The sequence below is a fragment of the Trachurus trachurus genome (genome assembly GCF_905171665.1).
Source record: "Trachurus trachurus genome assembly, chromosome: 14".
Lineage (NCBI taxonomy): Eukaryota > Metazoa > Chordata > Actinopteri > Carangiformes > Carangidae > Trachurus > Trachurus trachurus.
Window position 1 is genome coordinate 11,654,299 of NC_139903.1, and position 17,833 is coordinate 11,672,131.

At 39.6% G+C, this 17,833-nt stretch overlaps 1 protein-coding gene across 1 annotated transcript in view; it reads left to right on the forward strand.

Moving 5' to 3' along the window:
* gabrb4 (gamma-aminobutyric acid type A receptor subunit beta4) overlaps positions 1–17,833 on the forward strand; it is a gene marked incomplete at both ends in the record, with an annotated part of 45,992 nt that overhangs the window by 12,782 nt on the left and 15,377 nt on the right. The window contains 2 exons of the mRNA XM_083986210.1: positions 15,447–15,514; positions 17,354–17,574. Of these exons, the coding sequence (XP_083842336.1) occupies positions 15,447–15,514; positions 17,354–17,574 (289 nt within the window). The remainder of the gene's footprint in view (positions 1–15,446; positions 15,515–17,353; positions 17,575–17,833) is intronic.

The window sequence follows — 17,833 nt, forward strand, 5'->3', positions numbered from 1 at the left end:
GTCTCAAAGTAGTGCCTATTCAGCGCAAAGTAGGAGTGTGTTGTCAGAATCCCAGGATGGATGTTGGGGCATGTACAAGTGATATCTATCCTGATGAAGAGAGAACGGCAAGTGATTTATTGCAGGGGAAACACAGGAAAAATGCTCAAGCTGGGCACTTTCCCCTTTTCCCTTCACTTAGATTTTCTATTTGAATTAAATGAGGTGTGTATGTAGGCAGGCAGAGGGGGGGGGGGGGGCAAGGGTGGTGAGAGATAGCATGCAGGAGAAGGGACATACTTCATCTTCCCATTCAAAGTGTTGTTTTCAGCAACTTTGAAATGAAGGAGAAAAATGCTGATAGAATTGCATCAGGATGTATCGCAGTGGACTACAAAATACAAAAACCCTGGGTCAGACATTGGTGAGGCTTCCTGCATGCGGGGCAATTTTTTTTTTCCCCCACCCCCCCCTTCTGCTCCCCTTTCTCCATTTCGTGAGTCACTTTTTGAACCTGCGGTGATTGATGGGAGATGCGCCCTTGACAGGACCAGGATAGGCCGGCCAAGGGCGAAATGCAGCAGCTATCCAATTGTTTTCCATAGATACACAAGGAAAGAAGTGTCATTTACAGCATCTGGAGATAGATGTTGTCGGCCTCGCTACCAGGAAGTGTGCTTAAAAGCCCATCTCATTACTGAACCCCAACAGTCAGTGGTATAGGCTATAACACAGGTTTCCACATAAAAAAAAAAAGATGCGAGCGACATTCGGGGCTGGAGGAAAAAACCCAATATGGTAGAGTATAGATATTAGTCGACAATATGGGGAACTGAAAACATGAAACTGGGCTTTAGACTTACGCTGAGCTAATGCGCTTTTTAAACATAATTGGCCTTTGTTGTCATATCTGGCACTGCACTGGTATCTAGAGGTTGTAGCGCTCTAACATAGGGACACTGAGTGCGCCGGCTGCTTTGGTATAAATAACATTCTCATTTAAGGACGTGGAAATTTCTCGTTTCCATTAAAGCCATAAAAATGAACACCTCAGACAAATGGTATGTTCCAGTCAGCAGTTTCTTTCTAAATCAGCGCACAGTGTATATTAATCTTAATGTTACCATGACAACAGTACTTTTGCATCTGTATAGGCTACAGTATATCGAGGGAGAGCACTCTGAGGTGTTCTTGTATAGACAATAACCTCAACATGCTTACATGCAATATCAGCTATTACAAACGGTGACTCGGGTGACTTCAGTTTATTTCTCTAAGTAACAATTTGAAGTTAAGATAACGATCTATGATTTATTCTTTACTCTTTGCACACTGCAGTTACAGCAGGGATGAAATAATGCATGTTTACCACCAACAAGCCCAAAGCTTTGTCAACGCAGGAAGTAAAGCTAAAACTTAAGTTGCTTGCTGTGTTTCGCTACTGTTTAAGTACATGCTTTTAAAAAATGATCCATTATTCAAGATTTTTTTTTTTGTATGTGAGGTTGGTACATTATGGCTTTGTGGGTACACTTTACTTTGGCTGCTCTTATTGAGTCATCAGTTTCAATCAAAGGCTGCTATGCAAACATTTAGATTTGACTTCAACACGAGTTGTTACGACCTCCGTTTTTCTGCTGATGTGGTACATACTCAGAACTTGTCCAAAAAGTTGCACACAGCACAACCTCTGAATATGTCAGATTTATGGCATATTTATTTATAAACTAGAACATTGACTGGACTAACTTCATTTACTAGCTGCAAAGTGTTCACGGACTATATCATTTATTCTGTCTGCTCTCCGTTAAAACAGATCTGCCCAGTTTGTCTACAAGGCCTCATCCCTCTACAGTTCAAATATAGACGTATGTATCTGACTGACGGCGACACTAACTGAAGTTTTCCTGTCGTAGAGCACAACATACCTCTGTTTTCCTCTGTCGCCGTCCTTCTTCCTTTGAGTCTTTGAACGCACACGCTGTCACTTTGCTTCTTGATTCCACTTTTTTTCATTTGGTCTGCGCAAGTTTATTTTGTTTTCCTCACTTTACATTTATGCGTTTTGTTTTTGATATACTATTTTTTTCTTTGTTTTTGAGTCTGTCATTTAGAGTCTGTTATCCGGCTCTGTTGACTTTTGTTTGTCTCGCCGTCTTTCCTTTGTTTTGTTTGAGGTGAGATGTTTTTCTGCGTTTCCTTTTTTAGCTCACCTCCACAATGTGACTTTCTTTGTCTCTTTGGTGTATCATTATTTCATGTGCAAATAAATGAACTCTTAACTCTAGATGGCAGTGCAGGAGTAGCAAACAGTTATGTATGGAGATTTATATAGGAAAAAATATATAAGCACACAACTTCCTTATTACTCTACCTCGCTTACATCCTCCATTGGTCAACTTAAGCGTGTATGTTTTGTCCTTTTTGTCCATTTTTATTGGTAGCGCAAGGTAAGATGACATCAGCAGGCCATAAGGTATGTTTAATATAAAAGCCAAACCTCAAATCCACAGCATGTCTTAAATTTAGTTACACAGGGGGGGGCATTTTGTGTCTTCATTGATTAGCAAGATGACAGGAAATGAGGAAAGAGATTAGGTATGACATGGAAACGTCTTCGGCGTTGTGCTTCATTATTGGTTCATTGCTGGTGCCTTAACCCTCTAGCTGCCAGTGTACCTCACTATATTTCACATTAGTCTTAAATGGTTCTTTGGATGTTTTCCCCCTCTCAAAATAGATCCAATAAAACTGTGAAAAAATCAGAGGTCATTAAAAAAGGTATTTGTCAAAATGGCAGCCAACAGTGTACTCCCTTATTTCCACACCAGTGTTAGCGTAACGGTCACCAATTAATATGTGAATAAAGAAGTAATTCATGAATCCTACTCCCCCAAGACATATTAGCTGTGATCGTTGAGGAGGATCTACACATAATTACCATAGGTTAATATAATTATACAGGCAGCTTCAGCAGGACTTACGAATACATAGCATGCCACTAAGGGAACTGGGATTTACCGCACATGTAAGGTTACTCGGGAGATTAGCTCTGGGCCGTGGCATCGGCTGAAACAGACAAAGACAACAGTCCTCTCAGGAAAATGAAAATTACAATAGCACGTTGAATAGCGAAAAACCTAAAACATTTCAGCTTCAAGGATGGTTACATCAAGATTATGAACGATCAGGGAAATAATGGAATTGATTAACACTGTCAATCTGTGACTCGCTGAATAAATTAGGCCTATAAGTGAATAAATTATAAGTTGGAGCATAAATTAAACTATTAAATGAATTATACACTTCTTTAGCCAATAGTTTCCTAGTGGCTGCAGGATAAAATCCTGCAGTGGGAACACAAGTGCCAGTGCTGTAGGGCATGCTTCCTTTTTCTTTTAGTATGAGTAAAGAAATTAACCTTCAAGAGTCTTTGTCTCTTCCTTTTCTCTCTTTTTTTTCAGTTTAAAACCACTCACACCTCATCTTGTCCGTCACAATCCAGCTCTGCACATCGTCTCCTGACATTATGAAGCATTACTGAGAGATACTTACACATTGTCAAAAAACTGGAGTACCGTAGGTTAATACTGTGCTAAAAGTACCTCAATGTTTAGATATTCATTGACTCAATTGATTTTTAAGCATCCCAAATATTAAGATTTTCTTAATTTTACATGTTTAAACAGTATTTCATTTTGTGAGCACCCAATTAAACTAAAATCTACTAAAATAGATAAAGTTAAACTAAACCTTCTAATTCACTCTTCATCCTTCTGGAGTAGTTTAATAGCGTTCCTCCTGGGATGGTGATTTATGAGTGTGAATGTCGGCTGGTAATACGTGCAGTGTTTCATAATTCACTGACAAAATCTGTGTATGTAAGTAGGAAGCATCGCTCATGTGCGGTTTTTAGTGTGATATCTAAGTAGGTTTCATATATCAGGTCCCAGATTTGTGACAGGATAGGACGATAAGATGAGGCCACCTTTACTTTATCCTCTGTCTCTCTGACTTCCTGTGATGAACTGCCTCTGCTCTCCTGTTTTACCTCATCATTTTCTTTTGCCTTCTCTTCTGTCTCTTCTCCCTCCTTGTGCCAGAGTTGCTTTAATGATTCCCCCTTTATTCACCAGCAATCAATAATCTCACCACGCTGTTACTTTATCCATATTTGCCTTAATAGCGTACTGTATATTCACAGCCGCTCAGCAGAGTTAGTCCTGGCAATTTTACAGTTAGATTATCATTCTCTGACAATGGTGAATGCTGCACTGATGCCATCTGACCTTAATTTAATCAGGAAAACCCCATTGGGATGGTTTGGGGTCTAAATTGTGTAGTCTGGTGTTTCAGTCACCTGATTAATTATCTTCTCTGTTTTTGTACTGTACAATAGACAAACACCACTTTAATCTGTTTAAAAGCAAAGACCTAAACCTGGTTTGATACAGAGTCTTAAATTTTGACATGCATGGAATACAGACAGTAAATAATATTATACTTTTTTTTTCTCTCTTGCTTGAAATATTCAATTTTGCTTTATTTTTAAAAGCTAAGTAACAAAAAGTGGCTGCTTCATTTCACCGTATAAACTATGATGCATATTGTACACAAATGACACTGATACTTTACTATTCCAATCCTGCTTCACTGCCACAGAGGAAACAAGCATTTTATTTTGAACGTCGTACAAGGGGCTACAGTATGTCGGAGGAGACAGTTGCACAGACATTTTCCGCTAGGCTTCGATATGTTTGCCTGAAGAGGTATTGTGTGTCGGTGAGGCAACTTTTTAAACGGCTTTGAATATTTATAAGGGTGTCATGGCGGCTCAGTGGTTAGCACTGTCGCCCCACAGCAACAAGCTCCTGGATCTGGTCCACCAATCTGTTCAAATGTGGAATCTTTGTATTTATAAGTTTGCATGTTCACTCTGTGTCTGTGTGGGTGTCGTCTGTGTTCTCCAGTTTCCTCCCACTGACTGAAGACAGGCTGGTTTGGTAAACTGGAAACTCTGAATAGACTGTGTTCATGTGAATGTGTGGTAAGCCTGTGATTGACTGGTGGTTACCTGCACATCACACCTAATGCATGCTGGGGATGTAGGCGATAGCTCTCTGCAATGCCAAGCGGGAGCACGTACTGTATAGAACATGGAAGAATATTTATTAGATGATGAAATTCTGGAGGTGAAGTGTTGTCATCTTGTAGTGAAATCAAATTCATCACTGGGCTTCCACAGCGATACAAAACTTGACCCGGTGCCTTAGCTAACTTTACCTTCTGCCTCAAATTGTAAAAAAAAACACCAAAAAAAACAGTATTTAGCAGTGAAGTCAATATCAAAATGTTTTCGCAGTGAATGCAGGGATTCTCATTTTGTGGGGAGATTGAAGGTCTTGAGGGTGCAGGAAGAATAAAGTCAGCCGACTATTGCATACTTATTGTATGTGAACGTGTGTAATTGTATGTTCTGTGTTACTTGTGGCTGCAGCATGGGCGAATGGCCCAGAGCAAATTTCTCACATTGTGGGACAATAAAGTTAATCTTAATCTTGATCTTAGACATGTAGTTCCCCGTAGTGATCTAAATACCTTAATTCATGAAAATAATCTACATTCTCAACTGCATCATTCAGTAATGTATAGAAACTGAGAAACAAATGGTTCATAGCTTGGTTTAATATCATATTACTCAGATAGCATATATGAGTAACCAGCCTATAGATGGTACAGTATGTATGGTTGATGTATGTAGGTGTGTGCCAGCCATATGTTGTGATATACTGTTAGAAATTGCCAAACATAATAAGAATAATTGTATTACAATATCTATATTGTATGTAAGTCCTTTTACTACACGAAGAGCGGTTAAGCATCATTCACCATTTCTATTAGCCTAATATTATTTTTGTCATGTTGTGCAATTGTTGCCCATAATTTTTATTATTTTTTTTTATTTTTTTACAAGATTTGGTATAATCTAATGATTTATTAATCTAACCTGTATGTTTAATTTGAACCCATGAAGGTTTAAAATGGTTCAACAGGAAAGGATTAGGTTATGATTCATCAGAGCCAAAGGTTGATATCTTTCAGAGCCCGTTCTCTTCCCAATGTAACAGGGAGGACAACGTAATAACCTGGAAACCGGTGCGACGGTGCAGCTGAATTCATTAGACCTGCCACAAACACTGTATTCAATAACTGAATTTCAAGGCGTCAATCTCACTATGTGTCTGTGACTTATTTGGTCACAGTCGATGCCTGTCAACACATTTTGGTCTTCTAAGCTTTTCCTGCGGTTGTTCTGGGTGCCAAGATGGGAGCACTGACTAAGACCTTTGTGTTTTTTAGATTCTGTGCGACGCAACATATTGTTCTGTTTGTTAATTTCTCGAGGAAAGGGCTTCATGAGAGCTGCTGCAGCCATTGAAAACAAAAGCAAACACAGACTCGACTGGATAAATCATCATGCTTCTTTTGCAACACTGTAGGGAAAATGCTGCACAGTTGCTATGGAACCCACTGTTGCTAGGCAATGGGTTGATTATCAGAGTTTTTTTTTATATAAGAGGCAGAGTGGTGTTTTCTTTGCTGTCCAGCAAATTTGTTTTCAGAGGGCTTTACAACTGACAGGATCTGTAGAATAATATGACAACGCTATCCTTGGTTTTAATGAAATTCATCCAGTTTGATGTGTTTTCACACTCCGGAGTGAAATTTGTGGCATAAATGAATATTCACACTGGCCGTATTTACATGAAATGTAAACACCGTGAGGATTTCACTGGTTTGGTTTGGAGGTGGGGGCAACACATGTGATTTCTGCTACAGCCATGTCTTTGAATGTCTCGCTTCCTTAAGGAGCCTCTTTAATCAGATTTCCTGTGCGGCTGCTGTGGGTGTGGGGTGCAACGAGGTGTCTGCTCACCTGCTGAAAACTCATTATTCTTGGCACAAGTACAGAATCGGCCCAGATATGCCAAAAGAGTTAAGTCAGCTCCTAATCTCAGCACCTGTTTGCTGGTAATTTATGCTGCTTCGTTTATTAAAATGTCCAATTTATAAGCAGCGAAGATAGTGAGGGGGATATCATTATGTTGCCCTCTTGTGGTTGCATTCAGATATCTGGCTGATCAAGCATTTTTACGAGTAGAGAAAGTAATCCATCTTTTCTTCTATTGTTCATCTTATTTTTTTCTCCCCTTTTTTATACCTGCTTTTGCTGCATGTGCACATGTGATTTATTTTCAGAGCCATCATGAGGTTAAAGAGTGTCTTGCCTCTCTGCTTCCTTCTGGCTCAGTCTCATCCTCCATCGCATGCACACACACACACTTTCTCTGTGTGTGTGGCATACCGAGTGTTATCAGTCTGATGAAGGATTTACACAAACCTGTACTCCTTTGTTTCGCCTTTTCTGCACAGACCACACAAATGCCCCACTCCCATTACATCTGATAAAGCCTGCAATTGTCCACATGGCGAACGTTTCTTATATCACATTTCACGTGTTCAGTCCAACGAAAATGCCAGTGTAAGCACAGTTGTGGTGTATCTTGCGTGTTCCCTGTGGAGGATCTCGTGCCAAACTTCCCATTGAAAAATCTCACTCTTTAATGATGCTTTGTAATCATGTAAGAGGCATACTGTATACAGCTTGTGAGGAACAGCTATGAATAGGAGATTTGGCTGCTGTTGACAGTCCATAATTAACAGTCGCATTAACTAGACAGTATGATGATGCAGCACTGTTTACAGTCAGGGTGTAGGACTTGGGCTTGCTTTGTAAACCTTGTTGATTCCCAACAGTCAAATACTGAATGGCTTCTTGAAACATTTGTCAGATCTCTACAACACCGACAGAGACCTCAGTTGGAGTTGGAATACCACTTACAAACTTATGGCCGCTGCCCGACACTGAACTGTTATTGTTTTACTATGAAATGCTTGTACCAAAGAAAACATTGACTAGAACAGCCCCCGCCGCCCAGTACATCAGTTTAGCTTGTTTGCCCTGAGGCTAGATAAGACTGTCAGACTGGAAGCTGAATGCGGCGACACATTGTTGGAGTCAAGAGGACAGCTATACACAGATAATAGACAAAGGAGGAACAGGGACAGTTACACCAAAGAAATAATAATAAAAACAACAACGGCATCTGTCAACAAGGTGTGAAAACATGATGAGCACAAAGATGCATGACTGGTTTTTTGAACCATCTGGTGAACCCGTTGGACACAGCAGCTATCGTGATCGCAAACACTAACAGTTCAATGAACCTCAATCCAGGCCATTCATCCAATCACAAGCCGAACTGTGGTGTCATGAAATGTTATTTACTGTAGATCGTTTACTGTTTTCATGTGATGCAAATATTGCAGCATTTAGCTTTGTATTGCAGGTATGGAGACAATACAAAAGGACATTTTTCCATCAAAAGTAAGAGGAACTAGGTCCACGACAGCTCAAAGCTGCTGCCCTGCAAAGAAACATTGTTAAACTTATATGTTGTTTTTTATTTGATCTCTGACTATGAGTTGGGGGTTGTTTTTCTATGAATTTGTTTTCATCTTTATATACAATCTACAGCAAAATCTGAGAAAAGAAACAGAGAGAACGCATTAGGATGCCAAAATCTAATAGTTTCTTCACCTGCTTTAGTCGATATACTGTATGAAAGAAAAAGAAAAAAACATCAAGGACTCGGTCTTTGGAAGCAGCTGTTTTCCAAATCCACCAGTCTGCATTGTGGGGAGTGTATCATTCAGCAATTTGAAAGATTATTATGGGTATGAAGAGTGCTTGGCATTTTAACGTGACATTTTATGTAATCATGACCTGCTGCTTTTAAGATTATGCTTAACTGGTCATTTAGTTCTGCTTGTTGCAAGGTTCAGTCAAACTAATTAGTATTGTAGCCTACCAATGATGTGTGATTTTGTAATGACAGCTACTTGTTCACATGTCTCAGTGGGTTCGTTTACAGGTAAAGTTACACACACAGCTATGTGTTGATAAATCTGTTCAGATGAACTGAAATTAGGTATAAGTTAACCACCTGCAAGCTTAGCCAAACATATTCCTGAGCTTAACTAAGTCAGCACAGTCCCAAAACAGCCTGTTTGCTCAAACTGAGTGAAGAAAACTAGAGCATGAATGACTAGTGAAAAAACACCCCAGCTGCTTTACTGACATAAGATAGTCAAGTTTTTTTACACCCAATTATCAAATACCCTGTTAGCAGACTGTCAGTCTCCTCGTGTTGACACATGTAGAAACATCAGCTGCAGTTTTACTGGTCACTCACTCTGACAGGAAGTCGGTGTGTTTCGAGTGTTCTTCCTCACCGTGTGAATCAAAAACAACCAAATAAGCCGTATGGGAAGTCAAAGTAACAAATGGCAAATCATTCTTGCAGGCTTTAAAAAAAAAAAGAAGAAAAAAAAGCTTTCTGCATGATAGATACCTGTCCGATTCAGCAATTGGATAGTGGATTTGTTGCCATGGTAATACCATTTCCAACAAGATGTGTGGCACAAAATGTCATCACACAAATGACTCACAGTGTAAAATTGTACATCTTCTTTCACAACAGACTTAGAACAGCAGCAGGACGGAAGAGGTTAACTGTTTAATCATTTCTACTTACATGTTACAGAAAATATTAGGTAATTATAGTATAATTAGTATGTTACTGAAACGTGGGGTGTCATCCTTTGTTGAAAGATAACTGTTGAGAGTGTTAAACACCTGAAGTCTCCACTGGTTGCCTGGCAACCTCACGGCGAGGACAAGACTTCTTTTACTGCTCATGGCCAAATATCCCAGCATGTAACCCTCAGTCGAACTGCAGCTTTTTGTTTTGTTTTGTTTTTATGCTTGATTTTTTTTCCCCAATATGAGTTAAACAAGAAAATGTGTTAAGAGAGATTTAAAGGTGTTGGTATGAGAAGATGTAGTTACCTATGGACAATTTAATGTTAAAACTAAGCTAACAGGTTGTCAGCCATAGCTTTAAGAGTCAGTCCTCTCCTCAAGTCGACAAAGAATATACGTAAGCATAATGAAAGTGTTCATATACGTATATGCCTCGCTGCAATCTCACCATATCTTAAAGCTCTTATGAGCTATTAAATATGTGCAGACATTCTTGTTATTATATCCATCAGTTTATGAATGGGAAAAAAGGCTCTCACAGATACAGTGATGATGTTTAGTCTTAAAGGTTGGAGATTCTGGAAAAACGGTTCTATCAGGCCACATTTTGATAATACACAGGTCAAAAGTCCCAGCCCCTTTCCTCAGACTTCTCCCTGAAGCCACGCCTTCACCTTTCCGCGGACGTAGGTGAAGACACCCAACGCGCATTGCCAGAGTTACACTGCTGCCAATCAGACTGGAGTGTGGCTTTTCTGCAGACTTAGGTGAAGACTCTGGTCGCAAACGTGAGAGGAGGGAGAGACGGCAGCTTGATTGGGCGTAGACAGAACTAGACATGAAGGCATCTGATTGGTTTTTCCTTTTCGGAGCGAAAAGCATGGATTGGTCAGAGTTTTGTCAGACCTGCAGCTGCCACAGAGGTCTGGTTAATTTCGTTCCTTTTGCTTACTCTCAGGATAGAAGGACCATTTCACCAGTATAACAAAACATGTTTCTGAACATGATTACCAACCATAACTTTAAGTTTGCACATATTCATCTTTTTCTCCTTCATTGTTAGTGCACAAGTGCTTTTAATTCTTTAACACCCTTTGTAGTCTGTTCGTGTTCATGTTCATTGCCATGTGCATGCTGGCGGAACATGTAACCATTAGCCTACTGTGCTACACCACTACTGACCAACAAACACACACAGGGCGCCTTTCATTATGTCAAAATGCTGCAAATGTTTTGTAGCCGCCGAGCTCTGTCCCTGTGCCCATGTGCCACAGTTTCACACACACGGTCAAGAGGCAAAACTGGTAGATAATTAAAGATCACTGCATGTTATTTCTTCCTCTGTTTTGTTTTTACCTACCACATCTATATCCAGCCCATCAGCAGACATCTGTTGGACGATGCTCCCACTGTGACGCTGGATGACCAGAGCGTGTTTGACACACGTTCAGTGGCTTCTTGGAAAAGAAGTTACACACTGATCTGTTAATTGTTCACAGATAATATGTTTTGCCTGGGGACATTATGATCTTTCTCTCACTTTCTCTTTTTATCCCCATTAAATTCAACTTTTAATAAACGAACAAAAAAAAAAAACATCTTTAATTACTGCAGTTCTGTGTGACTTTTCTTAGCGTTTTGAAAGAATTAAATTGTAAATACTTGAAGCATTTTCTTGGTTGAAAATGAGCAGAGACGTGCTTATTTAAAGATGTAAAGTAGTTTTTTTTTTTATAGATGAGCATTGTTCCTCTCACAACTTGTGAAGTGCAAGTGCAGGTAGCAGTTTTATTTTGAGAAAGCTGTGGTGACAAAGTGAATGCTGCTGTTTCACTAAAGCAGGGTCAAAATATGCAGCGGGAGAGAAAGAGAGAGAGATTTGGTGCGTTCTGTTTTCATCTAGCGAACAAATGTACTTTGACATCTCTGGGGAAAACCGTTACTGGTTGCCTTCACAAAGTGCGATGGAAAATGGCCTTACATTTCCACCCCCTTTTTTTTTTTTTTAGAAAGCGATGGGAGATGGGTCAGGGAATATGACAAGGCTTCAGGGCATTTAGTGGTAGTGGGAGGAGCGGGGGGTGGAGGGTAGGATTACAGAATATAAGAAAGAGGATAGATGGGCCTTTTCAGTCAAGTGCTGGTTAATATTTTAGTCCCAGTATTTGAAGAGAAACATCATAATTAACCAAAACCTCCAGGAATGGCCCCATGGAAGGAGCTGATCTGAGCCATTTAGAGATGTGGATATAAACCCCAACAGCAGTAACAGATCTGAGCCAGTTTCATAACATCACAGTGTTCAGTTTAACTTCTTTTCATGATAGACTTATACTATTATCACTCAGTATGGCTAACCTGAGATGAGTTGTGAGTTTTACATTAGAAATTGTACATGTCTCTTACATTGTGATGTCATAGATGAGCACAGGCACGACTGTCTGCCCTCAGGCTTCGGGGGCAGCGTTTTCTGACGCTAATACCTCAGGATTGTAAGGAAAGTACAGGATGGTCCACTGTTTCCTTCAGAGCTCACAAAGCTTATGAGTAACAAGCCTGTTTAGACAACTGATATGTTGAGAATCATGAATTAGCCGGAGAAGTCAACTAACTGTGTCCTTTTGTCAAACTGCCCACAACTCAGCTGCCACTGAAACTCAGGACGTTACAATGTGACAGTACAGCTACAGTAAGTTGCATCACAACAGCTCTGTCCCGGGTCAGTATGACAAAGATCCTGTTGTGTCTGACAATAAACATTTCTCAATGAAATGCTTTGTTCAAACTAATGTTTCTAGCAATGAGCTCCACACTTTAGGTGGCGAGAGTCGGTGCTGTTATTACAATGATAAAGACTATAGTCAGGGAGGGTAAAGTGCAGACTGACAGCTTTGATTGGACTGTATTTTTAGACACATCCAATAATCAGAGGTAAAGCTGTGTAGCCCTGTCCTGCTCTTCTCATCTTTATTTCAGGGTGGTGGAGGCGTTTGGACAGATTAGGGTTATATTTAGGAGTTGTTATACGTCGTAAATCTTTATGCGCTCTGATAAGCTCTGATACGTATTCAACCTATAATCATCACCGTGACTCCTGCTGTCTACAGTTACTGTCACAATCTTCTTTTTCAGTCTTTTTGCATTTCAAAGCTTTGTATTTTGAGAGGATTCAGTCGAGGTTGTAGATCTGATCCAGTTAAAGAAGACTATAAGATCTTGAGGCTTTCTATCTTTTTTCTTTTTTTACATTTATTCTCTGTCTTTTTTGTGAACCCATGCAGCCTATCCATCAGGTGAGCACAGAAATGAGTCAGCCATAACTGTCTGTATCTAAACCTGCTGTTTTCACATAAAACATACAAACTATATAAGGATGCTATACCGGTGACCTGGTCAACATGAAAAAAATTGAACATCAAAAATAGGTTTAATATTGTGAGGTTCCTCTCTGATCATTACAGTCACATTGAGCAGAAAAGATTGTCAATGAGCTAAAAAGATGCTCCAGAACAAATATTACTTTTTTCATCCTTTGGATTTAGGGAGGTCAGTGAAAAGGATGCAGACAGAGTTGGAGCAGGACAAACCCACACACATATAAACATCCCCCATCCTTCATATCAGTAGAAGGTCATAGGTTCTGTTCCCAGTGAGCAGGATGATATGATGCAATAAGGGCTGCACTGTAGTAGAGCCATTTTCTGTGTTGTTTATGATCCTTATGCTAATGTCATTTCCACTATAATACCCATCGAACATTATCTGGATATTCAGCACTTCCACATGAACCAGTCACTGCAATGTTTCTGCTGTTTCTGTTATCTGTGTCAGCAATTCACATCTTGAGGCCTGATAGGCTGACGGGGTTCTTCAAAGAGGGAGGGAACATGAACGGTTATTAAGGACGTTAAGGACTACAGATGTACATAAGGAGAAGGAATTGTCAAAATAAAAAAAAATAAGACTCGTACTCTTCATTTCCAAACACCACTGCCCAGGGTAACAGCTTCTCCAGCGGTGGGTGCCAAGTTTCTTTATTTTGCTTCTCGCTAGAAACGAGCGATGAGCAGAGAAACAAAAACAACAAGCTACACTGTGTGTAGTTTAAACATAGTCTAGTCTCCAGCCCTTCCAGCACTTCTGCATCCAGCTTCCCTGGTGTTGCTGTCTGTGTTGACCAAAGATGAGCTGCGGTTGTAGTGTGGTGCTGATATTCCAAAGTTTGTTTGGATAATCTGAAAAGAGCTGACACCAGCAAACTAAATAAATGTGGGTGAGCTTGAGGCGCAGGGAATACCCCAGCACATGGCGAATGGAAATCTATCGTGGTATTTATTAAGTATAGTGTAAGCGTGCATCTTTCTTCATCAGTTGATTTATTCCTAAAATTGAGTGGTTTTGTACAGGTTTATCTCTGCTATTAATGATCGTACAGTCTCACATTATGTCTGAAGTCACTGGCTACTGGTTTCAGCCACTGCGGGGTACATGGGCACTGTGAATGGATAATCCATGTAAACCTGAACTTGTCTGAATATTGAAGTGGTCTGAGTGTTTACATGTAAGGGAGTAGATGTGCATTGCTGTTTACATGTCTACAGCATGTACCGTAATCATGTAAATGAGGCAAGGTTTGTTCTTCTTGTTCCTTTACATGAATTGCTATAGCCTACAAATTAGTATGGATGAGTGCATTTTCTCAGTGTTGTTTCATAAGCTTCTCAGAGGAACTGATCTTTACTTTCTGTTCTAGCAGCAGCACGAACAGATCTGAATTTGCTTTGTCACTGTACACTGAGAGTAGCCACTGTATAAGAGAAGTACTGTACTTAAAAGTGCCGTTTTCCCAGGTATAGTTGAACGTGGAGATGATGCATAATCATCTATCTGATGTTGGCCTTTAAACTGTATTGCATTGTGGATTAATGTGAGGAAACAATTTGTATGTGTTAGGGGAAAAAACGACCTTGCATGTACAGGTGCAGTACATCCCTAAAGCTCTCACTGCAACAGCGCTGTAATGAAACACGTGAATATACACTACTGGTCAAAAGATGAACAACACCCTTAATTTCCCTGCTGTTATTTAAATTGACAAAATTCAACAAATCAATATCTCTAAAATTAAAAGAGAACAATTAAACAAAATATATATATATATATATATATATATATATATATATATATATATATATATATATATATATATATATATATATATATATATATATATATATATATATAAAAAGAACAAAGAATTGTTGTAGTTTTTGATGAACTAAATTGAATATAATTCATGCTCTAGCAGATGAACACATTTAAGTTTTGTTGCAGAAGTTCCCAAGCATGTGCTGCACTCGTTTTCACCATGTGTCGGGTTCATCTGGAGACTCTGCTGCTCCTGCCTCTTGGTTCTGGTCATCTCGTGTTTTCCATAATGATCTTGCTTCACCATTGTGCGTCCTCTTCCTGCAGCACAGTGCTGTAGCAGAGAGTGTTTTAACTGTTTGTAACTGTTCACACTTATTTTCAGTGCTTCATTTGCAGGAAAGATAGAAAAATTCAATTTCTTCACCCTTGAGAATGATTTTTTTTTAAATTTGAAATGATTAATTTGAATGATGAGTTTTTGGTGATCTAAACTTCAACTGCACCATTTAAGAATTTTCATTGAACTTAAATAACCGAAATTCCATTATAAACTGAAAAAATAAACCAGTTATCTAAACGCAGCAGCTGTCCAATTATGTGATCTGTTTTTGTACTTTTGAGGTGACACCATTGTCCTTTGTGTCCTCAGGTCCTCCAGTCATCGTAGGAATGAGCATCAACATAGCAAGCATCGACTCCATCTCAGAAGTAAACATGGTAAGTTCTTGTCTGGTCTTTTTTTTCTTCTGCCAACTCTACTATTGAAATCTGAAGGCCTGCAGCAGTTCCCACACACACCCATTCAGATGCCTTATCCAACAGATCCATGATCCCTCACTGGCTTCCCACACGTGAAGGCTGCTAGAGGGGTGTTTGTGGGACTTGTTTGACCTGTGTTGGCGGAGAAAGATGTTTTTTTTTTTTGAATGAATGAATGAATGCAGCCGTGGTTTTCACAACAAATAGAAATATTGATCGGTGACAGTATGATCCGCTCAGTGTTGTGCAAGAAGTAGAGCAACACATACAGTACTCCTTGGACTCTGGCACAGACTTGAGAGCAGTTCGAGGCTCAGGGTGAGTAGTGAGGAAGGCAATATGGCTGGAGTCTGAGCGATGACGTCATTCTGTCTCTTAGCACTTTCTTTATTTCACTCAGTGTGACAGTCAGTCGCTGTGCAGCTCGTTCCTCCCACATGGTTTTCCATTTTGTGTTGTTTTCATCCTCCCTCTCTGTCTTTCTTTATTTCTTTGTCTGGCTTTGTGTCTGGAGTGATTAAATGACCCTGCACATGTCACAGCATACTTTATTTTATGTATTTTCTGGATTTTGCTTGTGATTTCAGATGCTGAGTCTTCATAATTAAATTGTGCTCACTTTAAATTTAATCAGGGTTTAGATTACAAATAGCTCTGATAGATTAAAACAAAACATAAAATGCAGACACTTGATGGAGCTTGCTGTATAGTAGATTGTCTGTGTTTGTTGCCTTTTTCAGACCAGTTTAAAGTGCCCCTCCCTTAGTCTGCAATGGAAATTGTTCATTTTTAATGACAAATTGATGAGGGGGTTGATTGATTTGTTTATCGACAATATGGTTCGGTGCTCATTAGGAGCTTGGTGTTTAATCATTTGTTCACAGGTGACATTTTTCAACACAACGCACTTTGTGTCATTAATAAATTAAGATAAGGGCTACTTGGTATCCAGCATATTGCTCGAACATGTACTGCAGGATGTTGTGCAATGGGACTGAAGTATCAAGGCTGCATTGCACTTGATATGGAAAAAAAACCTGTAAATGAAACAGTGAATACAGTGCTCATAGTCCATTTAGTGTGACTGCCAATACTGTGAGTTGTATTACACGAAAAGTCTGAGGCAACAAGTGGTCGACATACTAAAATCTCTCTTAGTCCTTTCTTTAATTTTGTACTGCGTAGGTTTTATATCAAGCCTGTGCACTGTTTTTCATGTCACTCACTGTAAACAGTAGAGTCCTGGTCACAGGGCCAATGATGCATTAGCTGGCAGACATTATATCTTCGTGCTGTGACAGTATAATGCACACAAGCATGAGAACAGCTGTGTTTATTGGTTCGCTGCCCATTCACTTGTTTTTATGATTGCAAAAAAAAAAAAAAAACTGAGGTGGAGGTGTAGACGTTGATGTAGATGCATTTATTTATTCCTGACAGTTTCATCAGTTGTCTTTTAGCCTTCTGTATTTTGTTTTGTGGTAAAGATAAAAGGAGGGATTTTTAATTTCTTACAGTATATCACTGTGATTTTTATTTGCACCACTTGTTCTGTTATGTTACTATGTGTCCTTTGTGATTTTAGGATTGACATCAGTTCAACAACTGTTTATTTTTTGCCTGCGATAATAAACCATATCCAGGATTTCTGACTCCAATCTCTATGTCTGGTTTCATCAGTCACTGGCAAGAAACAAAAAGAGGAACAGAAACCTTTTTTTTTTTTGGTAACTCATAACCTTGTGTATAACCAAGTTGTTTTTGTCTGTGACTTATTGAAGTGTTTCTCTTCTCCAGGACTACACCATCACAATGTATTTCCAGCAGAGCTGGCAGGATAAGCGTTTGGCCTATGGTGAGCTGAACCTAAACCTGACTCTGGACAACCGTGTAGCAGACCAGCTGTGGCTCCCTGACACCTACTTCCTTAATGACAAGAAGTCCTTTCTTCATGGCGTGACAGTAAAGAACCGTATGATCAGACTGCACCCTGATGGCACCGTCTTATATGGGCTGAGGTAAGCACGTTTGTAAACAGTTGTGCACTGATTTCATACACGGTCTTTGTCTAGTCCGGTGGTTTTCTACAGCAGTTCTCATCAGGATGTGGCGAGCACACATCTGCTTTGGTTCTCTCCATTTTAACATGTATCTGCTGGGTGTCGGTGAACCTCAACATGCAGTGGTAGCCATTTTCACTGCTACTACTAAAAGGAAAAGAGTTGTATTGTTATAAAATAACATAAATTGACAGACATGGACCACAAAAGACTGCTG